A 9810-nucleotide genomic window follows, 5' to 3' on the forward strand; every position below is an offset into this window, starting at 1 on the left:
AACCAACTAAGAAGAAAAGATTCCGTTCTAATTTATTGGATGCCAAAGTCTCTAGCTCTGATAGTGATAAACCTAAGAAAAAGATGTAAGTTATGGTTTTAGATAGAAGATAATTGATCAAGGGTGTCTATTAACCTTAATATCTCTGATTACATACTCATTCTGGGTATCAACACAATACCTTCATATTTCTTTCAGTTTACTCTGTCAGTGATGCAGATTAGAGGAGCTATATATGGAAAGTTCATCTAATTGTTCTGATTTGACAATAAACATAGCCTAGGTGCTACAAACTGTACACATTAAAGATTCCTCAACAGTTGGAAATATAAAAGGATAAGCTTTTGCTTCGATCTTTGAAAGATTTCCCTCATTGCACACTGCATGGCTTTGCTCATCCTCATTAGTTCTCATATTTCATTAGGATTTTTTATCTTAAGTTGATTATTTGTGAATTGTAGAAAGAAGAGGAAAGATAATGAAGATTCAGATTATAAAGATGATGTAGAAGAAGATTCAGATGAATCTGATATTGGAAGAAAGAAGAAGAAGAAATCAAAAGATACCACAAGTTCAAATTCAGAATCTGGTTCAGATGATGATAAAAAGAAGAAGAAAAGAAAACGAATAAAGAGACCTAAAAATTCTTCTGATGAAGAAGAAGATGATGTAAGTTTTTGCTGTCATCTTATTGTTGAATTTTATGTCTGAAGCTTTTAAAATGTAAAATTATATGAAATTAAGATCAATGATAATCTAAGTATGAAATAGATTTTCCATAATGTTTGTAAATGTATCACTTGTGTCTTTATTCCTGATTTTTGGTCTGATCTGTGGTTTCTTCAATTCCAGAAAATCTTCATCAGTTTATTGTCTTTCACAAATTAGTTGTTCAATAGTAACTAAATATAAAAAATATAATAGTAAACCTCTCTTCATCAAATTTGACACAGTAGTGTTTTAGATATGATATTTTTGAACTGTTTATTTTTACAGGATGAAAAAGATTCACCAACTAAAGGTGGTCGTAAGAAGATACGTAAAGTTATGTCTGATAAAAAGGTGGCTGATGAAACTAAAGCTGCAGCTAAAGCAGAAGAAGATAGAAGACAGAGAGTTTCAGATTTACAGAAAAAAGTAGGTTCTACATGTATTTGATGGATTAATAAATCCATGGTTGATATTTTTATACCTGTTTTAGTTCAATATAGCAACCATTACCCATTTCACCCTCAAGCTGAGGACATCTTAATTGAGCCTCAAAATACAGTTCAAGATCGTAGTTGCTTGCTGTAATTAATGCAAGCTTAAGTGAAATTGTCTAAGAAAGAAAAAGAACAACCATTTTTTACAAGGATAACAATTTAGCTTTTGAAGAGAATCCCTTACGAGAGTCCCCTTATCCTTGGCCAAATATCTTGCTATTGATTTTTCACAAACTATCCAATTACATCTGGGTTGACTGACATAACAAGGTAAGATGACTTATTCAAGGTCACCTGAATTCATACACTGACAGAGATTTGAACCCACAATGGCCATTTTTTTGTAGTAACCAGCAAGATTAGGACAGAATTGGTCAACACTAAAAAACTAATATTTCCACAGAAGGAGAAGTGTTGTATGGTAATTATTGTTATATACAACAACTATTGTTCTATTTATTTCAGTTTAACATAGTAACAGTAGAAGACTCTTCCTCTCCTACTAAATGTCCAATGACAACTAAATTAGTATTAGAATCTAATAAAGAAGATGAACCATTAGTAGCTGTCAATAAACATCTCATTAAAAAATTAAAACCACATCAAGTTGAAGGTAACTCATTTTCACTTTTTGATCTATTGCTGTCAATTGCAAAAGAATCTTCATAGTTGTGTGAAATTTAATGTTCACTTAAAATAATGGAAATATTTTGATATTAAGATATTTTTTAAGCTGATGGCAGCTGAATGCAAAATTTCATTTTTACTAGTAATTACACACCAAATAGAATAATATTCATATTATGAAATTTGGTTGCTTTATATGAAACCCAGTACAGTAATATATGATTTTTTCTTAAATCATTTTTCAGCGATACAGTTTATGTGGAGTTGTTGTATTGAGAGTTTAAAAAGATTAAAGAAAGATGAAGGTTCTGGGTGTATTTTAGCTCATTGTATGGGTCTTGGTAAAACTCTCTCTGTAAGTTCAATTTAGAATTGTAACAATTGTTACAATTGTTACAATATTGTAAGAACAATATATCATTCTTAAAGATATTGAGGTCTGTAGCACAATTTGTTAACCTGTCAAAATCTTTACTTGAAGTCATTTGCTAGGTTATGTTAAACAATGGTGGTTGTGGGTTCCAATCTTGGTTGAATTGTGAAAGCCTGGAGATTTTGAAGTGAACCCAACCTTTTATCTAATATTTTTTAATTTATCTGAGTTTTAAAAGGATACTACCTCTTAGAATGGACATTTTTTGTCATCCTAAGAGGTAGTATACCTCTTGTTATCCTGGTAAAAAAACTGTTGATTTTCCTTTGTTATTATATTGTAATTTATTTAGGTGGTATCATTTGTTATTATATTGTAATTTATCTAGGTGGTATCATTTGTTCATACTGTATTGGCAGCTTCAGAATATACTAAAATGACAACATGTTTGATAGTTTCACCATTAAATACTGTTTTAAACTGGAGAAATGAATGTAGTATGTGGTTAAAGGAGAAAGATCAACTCACGGTAGGTTTTGTATTCATTTTAAGTACCATAATATAAATAAAGAATGAAGAATTTCTTAGATTATTTTATAGAAAATAGCTTTGTCAAGTTAGGATTCAATCAGTTTTTTATGTGGGAATCTTACAGCTTCTATTCGAATTTGACATCCATGTTTATTTTAATTTAAGAACAACTTAACTTGTTTTCAAAAATCTTTTGGGTTGAGGCTTCAATTTACAAATATATCATACAACCTAGAGAGCCAATGTTTTATTTTTGTGCAATTGGAAATGGTATCCCCCTCACCCCTCCACCTTAATGTTTATGTAATTTAATTAATCTGTTTCCAGGTGTATGAACTCTCTAGTGTTAAAGATAACCATAGTAGAGCTAGATATTTAAGGGAATGGATACGAGAAGGTGGTATCATGATTATAGGATATGAAATGTATCGTAATCTCACAAACACTGGCCGAGTCAGAAATAAAAAACTGAAAAAAACTTTTGAAGAAACACTAGTTGATCCAGGTAAGATTTAAAAATAAATAACATTTTTGGTTAAGAGTGACAGCTTAGGGCCTTGGGCTTGGTGCAAGAACATCTTCAGTTAAATTGTGATGATAAAATTTAAATCTAAACTGTTTATTGAAAATGTTTAAATGGTAACATTTCTTACATTGAAATCTTGTTGAATATTTGATTAGTCTTTTAATAACATCCAGTCAACTTCATAAATTGCTTTTTCTTTTTCTTTTTCTGTTTGTATGTTGAAAATAATTATGCAAATTACTAAGTTAAAAAAAAGATATATTTTTGCAGGTCCAGATTTAGTGGTATGTGATGAAGGTCATATATTAAAGAATGAACAATCAGCTATATCACAGGCTATGAATAAAATTAAAACAAAACGGCGAATAATTCTTACTGGTACACCATTACAAAATAACCTTAATGAATGTAAGTTGATTGTTACTTAATTAACTAATTGTTTTTAGTCAGTTGAGCAATGACACATGGATGCAAATATTCTAGTTTCTTTATAGATTCTATTTTAATCTTTGAATATTAAATAATGGTTTGTATCTTATAAATGAAATTTTCGAATTTAAAATTCAGAAAAATAAGCAAAGTAAAACAAGAAATTTTTGATATTTTTTGTAAATTTGTATATAATTATAATTTCAGATCATTGTATGGTTAGTTTTGTTAAACCAAGATTACTAGGTACTAGAAAAGAGTTTTTAAATAGATTTGTCAATCCTATAACTAATGGCCAGTGTTCTGACTCTACTGCTCATGATGTTAAAGTTATGAAAAGAAGAGCCCATGTTTTACATGAAATGTTGGCAGGTTGTGTTCAGGTATGTATTTAAGCTAAGACTCTTCAGACTTTTCAATGCAAAGTGCATCTACCAAAATATCCAATGTTATCAAATAAACTCTATAACTTATACAAATTTGGCTGAAAATGGCTATATAATATGCTCTGATATGTAAAATTATATTAATTAAAAAATGCTAGGAAGCTTTAAAAGTATTATTTAAAAAAATATGTTTGTTTTGACTTCAAGTCAAATAAAGTTCTATTTTGACAGTATATTTGGGTGTTGTGTATATATTATGAATGTAGGAATCTTATCTTTGTAATATATATTACCTAAAGATGTCTGATATCAGATCTATGTGGGATGGTGACTTTATGCTACCAGACACTGTTTAAATGAAGTTGAAGGGTATAGATTGGAAAAAAAACAACTTCACATTAATTTTGTCTTGTTTTTGCAGAGAAAAGATTATTCAGCATTAACGAAATATTTACCACCAAAGTTAGAATATGTGATATCAGTAAGATTAGCCCCTGTACAGATGACATTGTATGAGAAATATCTTGAAACTGTGGGTCAAACTGGTACAGTTTCAGCCAAGGGAGGAAGATTATTTCAAGATTACCAAGCTCTTTCAAAGATCTGGACTCATCCATGGGTCTTAAAATTATCAGAAATCAAACAGGAAGCAAAGGTATAGATACAGTCTTTTATACTAAGTTATGATGAAGCTAAAATACTTTAGTATTCTATGCTATGTTACTACATAGTTTTCCTGTCAAATATTTCCGTTGTTAGGGTGGCTTGCAAAAACTTGTAGTCATCCAGATCGAAGTTGAAACTGAGAACCTGTCTGCTTCAGACTGAACATGATCCCATCTCATATGAAAATAGAAAGAAGTAGAATGCCCTCCTAGCTCATGGTGTTGACTGCCACTAGCTCAATTAGATGCTAAAACTCATTTGAATCATAATATACCTGAATTCTCTATCATGTAATATTGCAGGTTAAATATGATGACTATGAAGATGAGGATGAAGAATTATCTAATGATTCATTTATTGATGATAGTACATCAGAGAGTTCATCATCAGTTGATGATAACAGTGATGATGATATTAGTTTGAAAGACAGTGATAGTGATAACAGTGGAAAACGTACTAAAAATACTCGAGCTAAAACTAAAGAAAAAAAGAAGAAAAATAAAAATGAGTAAGTTTATCTAAATCAGGGGAAGAATTGTGGGACTGGGAAGGAAATGGGAAGCAATGTGATCTACGACTGAAATATGATGCATATGTAAACTAACATTTGTCCCAAAGGTCACATTGAACCAACTCGATATGTGTAGTATGATTTTATATCCATTATGATTAACCGTTGAATACAATTTTTTTGTAAATATGTTTCAAAATGACTGATTTAGTTTGGAGAGGAATAGAACTCTTTCAGGAATTATGAATTCACTTAGGTTGAGAAGCACTGGGATTAGGTGTATCATTCTATTACCTATGTTGTATATGATATTGTTATTGTTATAGACCTAGCACGTCAAGTGGTAAACAAGAAGATAAGAAAGAAGTAGTAAATACGTGGAAAACTAGATCTAGAGGTGGTGCTGTACCAGGTGAGACTGGTTTTTATTATTTACTTATTGTATATCTTTGGTTGACATGGAAAGGTATTTTTTTTTATCAAATGATACGAAGCCTTGATGCTTCTGGTGGGAAAGAAAAAACTAATAATCCATGAATGATGAATTGTTTACATTATTTATTGATATATATTTAAATAGATAATGAATTGTTAACAGTATATTATAGATAATGCAGTGTTAACAGTATATTTAAATAGATAATGAATTGTTAACGCTAAATTATAGATTATGCATTGTTAACAGTACAGTCAAGTAACCTAATTTCGTGGAAACCTATTATTCGTGGATTTCCGGAAATGATTAATAATTTACATGTGCGACCTCGCGTGACCTCCGCATTTGCTTGTTTTGATAAACATGGATTATCTCTACAATATCAGCTAGTAGAATGAATTCAGTAGTTTCAAGCAAGGTAAAACGTATTAATGTATACTTTGACAAATACAAAATGGCGGATTTCAGTTATTACCAAACGTCACCATTTTTTATCGGCCAAATTTCCTTATAATCCCAAGCGGTAATCGGAATTTCAAGTGTCGTCTGCTATAATGTAGTCCAACGAATGAAGTCACATGATCAACTAGCAGATTGAGTGTGAGCAGAAAATTTCTTTTGAACACAAAGTTGGCCATATTCTTATGTTGTTTCAGTGACTTTTAGCAATAAATCTTATTTTGTCAGTCACTATTTTATTTTAAAATCGTGGTTCCTTGAAGGACTTGTCACCAGTTATAATGAATTGATATTAAAGATAAATACTAAGAGAAGTTAATTATATCACCCGGTATCCATACAACGTGTTTTTCTAGACTTATTTATAGAACAAACATTGTACATGAAAATAGGTGACGCATTCTGCCGCCGTTGCCGAGTTGGTTGCTCATGAAATATGGATCAAAGTGAAGGATTCATAAAGAAAATCAAAACAAACCAATTTTAATTATTTTGTAGAATATCTGAGGAAACATCTAAGACATAAAAAAATTTTTTTCGTTTTTTTAACTTTGACGAAATTCGGTGTTGAATCCTTATATTCACGAAAATAGCTTACACCCCTGTATATTTAAATAGATAATGAATTGTTAATAGTATATTATAGATGATGAATTGTTAACAGTATATTATAGATAATGCATTGTTAACAGTATTATTAAATAGATAATGAATTGTTAATAGTATTTTATAGATGATGAATTGTTAATAGTATATTATAGATGATGAATTGTTAATAGTATATTATAGATCATGAAATGTTAACAGTATATTATAGATAATGCAGTGTTAACAGTATATAATAGATGATGAATTGTTAACAGTATATTATAGATGATGAATTGTTAACAGTATATTATAGAAGGATGAATTGTTAACAGTATATTATAGATGATGAATTGTTAACAGTATATTATAAAATGATGAATTGTTAACAGTATATTATAGATGATGAATTGTTAACAGTATATTATAGATGATGAATTGTTAACAGTATATTATAAAATGATGAATTGTTAACAGTATATTATAGATGATGAATTGTTAACAGTATATTATAAAATGATGAATTGTTAACAGTATATTATAGATGATAAATTGTTAACAGTATATTATAAATAATGCACTTGTTGATGATGAATTGTTAACAGTATATTATAGATGATGAATTGTTAACAGTATATTATAGAATGATGAATTGTTAACAGTATATTATAGATGATGAATTGTTAACAGTATATTATAAAATGATGAATTGTTAACAGTATATTATAGATGATGAATTGTTAACAGTATATTATAGATAATGCACTTGTTGATGATGAATTGTTAACAGTATATTATAGATGATGAATTGTTGATATTTTTTTTTTATAGATGATGACTTGTTAACAGGAATAGATATGGACACCAACAATCCTATTAGTAGTGAATGGTGGGCTGAATATCTTAAAGAAGAAGACAAACATAGACTAGAACTTAGTGGAAAGTTGTCACTGTTATTTAAGATATTGTCAATGTGTGAAGAAATTGGAGATAAAGTGTAAGTCCTCTTTTATAGTAATTGTTAAACTAAGAGAGGCATAATCCAATTGACCAAAACCTTGCTTTTTAGAACTGTTTTGAACCATTCCTTAAGTTCCAAATTTTGTTTAAAGTGCCCTTTTTAACAGAATATCTCCACTGGTAATGTAAACAAATGAAGCAATTTGTATGACAGATAAAAGTGACTGTAATCACTAAAAGAAAGAGCAGGAATAAACCAGACTGCCAGATTCTGTGACAACTGAAAGCTCTATAATGATTTTTCTTCTGTTTTCAGGTTAGTATTTAGTCAATCTCTACTATCATTAGATATTATAGAAGATTTTCTAGATACTATAGATAAAAAATGGCAAGAAGAGTCTAATGAAAAATCTGAAGAAGAAAAGGTAATTATAACTTACAGTGTTGTCATTGATCTTTCTATTTCAAGACTTAAAAATCGATGAAAAATGAATTATTGCCAATGCTCTAACAAGATTTGTATGTGTACAATCCCATCTCCATTAGCTCAATCAGGAACAGCAGAGTAAGATGTAAGACCTCTTTTATAATGAAAAATCAAGTGATAATAATTTGAGTTATAATATATATGTGTGATTTATATTTATAGCTAAATACGTTTGGTAAAAGTTGGACTAAAGGTGCTGATTATTTCCGAATGGATGGTTCTACAAGTGTTGCTCTACGTCAGTCCTGGGCTGAACATTTTAATGATCCAGAAAATTACAGGTACTGTACTTTTGAAATCAGAATCCCCAATTTTTATTTTTGCTCAATACATGGCTTTACTTGTAGAAGAACATTCAACTCAATTTCGTTCAATTTATTTACTTTAAAATTCTGTATAAATATATTTGTATATTTCAGAGCTCGACTATTTATTATATCAACTAAAGCTGGAGGGTTAGGTATTAATTTAGTTGGTGCTAATAGAGCTATTATATTTGATGCCTCCTGGAATCCATCTCATGATATACAATCTATATTCCGAGCTTATAGATTTGGTCAAGTTAAACCAGTTTATATTTATAGATTTCTAGCACAGGTAATTCTAGAAACTTCTTCTAATAATTTAGTTAGATGTCTAATTAATACCTTAGATCATGAATTCAAACCAGTATCCTCTGTTGATGCAGGTTTTTGTCAATTTCACAGGAAAAGAAACCATTGTCCAGTGTGCTTCAAAATGCACTAGATTTTGTAGACAATTGAAAGTGTGAAATATGTAGGCTTACATGTCATTTTCCAGTAAAATTCCCCTTATTGCACACTCAGACAGAACCTATCTTTATTTGCCCAATCAGAAACAGAAAAGCAGGATTTAATTTCATTTATTATCAATAATTGTCTTAATATTATCAGTATTAGTTGAATTAGTCAACTGGTTATAGTAGTTATTTATTAATTTATAATATTTCTGGTTGATTATAGGGTACAATGGAAGAAAAGATCTATGAAAGACAAGTAACAAAACAATCTCTATCTCAACGTGTAGTAGATGAACATCAGATAGAAAGACATTTTACAGCTAATGATTTACAGGAATTATATGCCTTTCGACCTGATAGATTAGATGATCCTAACAGAGTAGAGAAGACACCTATTTTACCTAAGGTTAGTTAGTGTACCAGTTATTTACTAAACTTTTTCACAAAAATATCCTTTTGTGCACTGTTGTTCCATTGTTGTCAGACATATTAAGTCCATGCTTAGCTAGGTTGAAAAATAACATTCGGACAACATTGCTCAAGTTGTTTAAGAGACATTTCTCTGTGGAATTGTGTAGAATTATAAATCTGACTGCCCTCAGCATGCAAGTTTCTTAATAATTAAACCACTAAAGAGTAAGTTACATTATAGATAGGTATGAATATTCAAGTACTTTCTACAATTTTTCTAGGATACATTATTAGCTGAATTATTAAAGAGTGAAAAAGATTGGATTGTAACCTATCATGAACATGATTCACTATTAGAAAATAAACTAGGTGATGCTTTATCTGAAGAGGAGAGAAAGTCAGCATGGGAAGAATATGAAACTGACAAAAACAGACAACCAGTAGTTAATAGAGGTTAG

The 9810-nt window shown here is 29.7% G+C and overlaps 1 protein-coding gene across 1 annotated transcript; it reads left to right on the forward strand.

Moving 5' to 3' along the window:
- Positions 1 to 966: 966 nt before the first annotated feature.
- LOTGIDRAFT_105088 (hypothetical protein) lies at positions 967 to 9810 on the forward strand (the record flags this gene model as incomplete). Its single annotated transcript, XM_009057189.1, has 15 exons — positions 967 to 1150; positions 1693 to 1818; positions 2078 to 2187; positions 2594 to 2743; positions 3064 to 3241; positions 3533 to 3670; positions 3899 to 4074; positions 4499 to 4732; positions 5046 to 5251; positions 7615 to 7731; positions 8011 to 8119; positions 8344 to 8462; positions 8601 to 8778; positions 9165 to 9347; positions 9634 to 9810. 15 exons carry the CDS (start codon positions 967 to 969, stop codon positions 9808 to 9810), a joined length of 2385 nt encoding a protein of 794 aa, XP_009055437.1.

The sequence above is a fragment of the Lottia gigantea genome, assembly GCF_000327385.1.
Source record: "Lottia gigantea unplaced genomic scaffold LOTGIsca_3, whole genome shotgun sequence".
NCBI lineage: Eukaryota > Metazoa > Mollusca > Gastropoda > Lottiidae > Lottia > Lottia gigantea.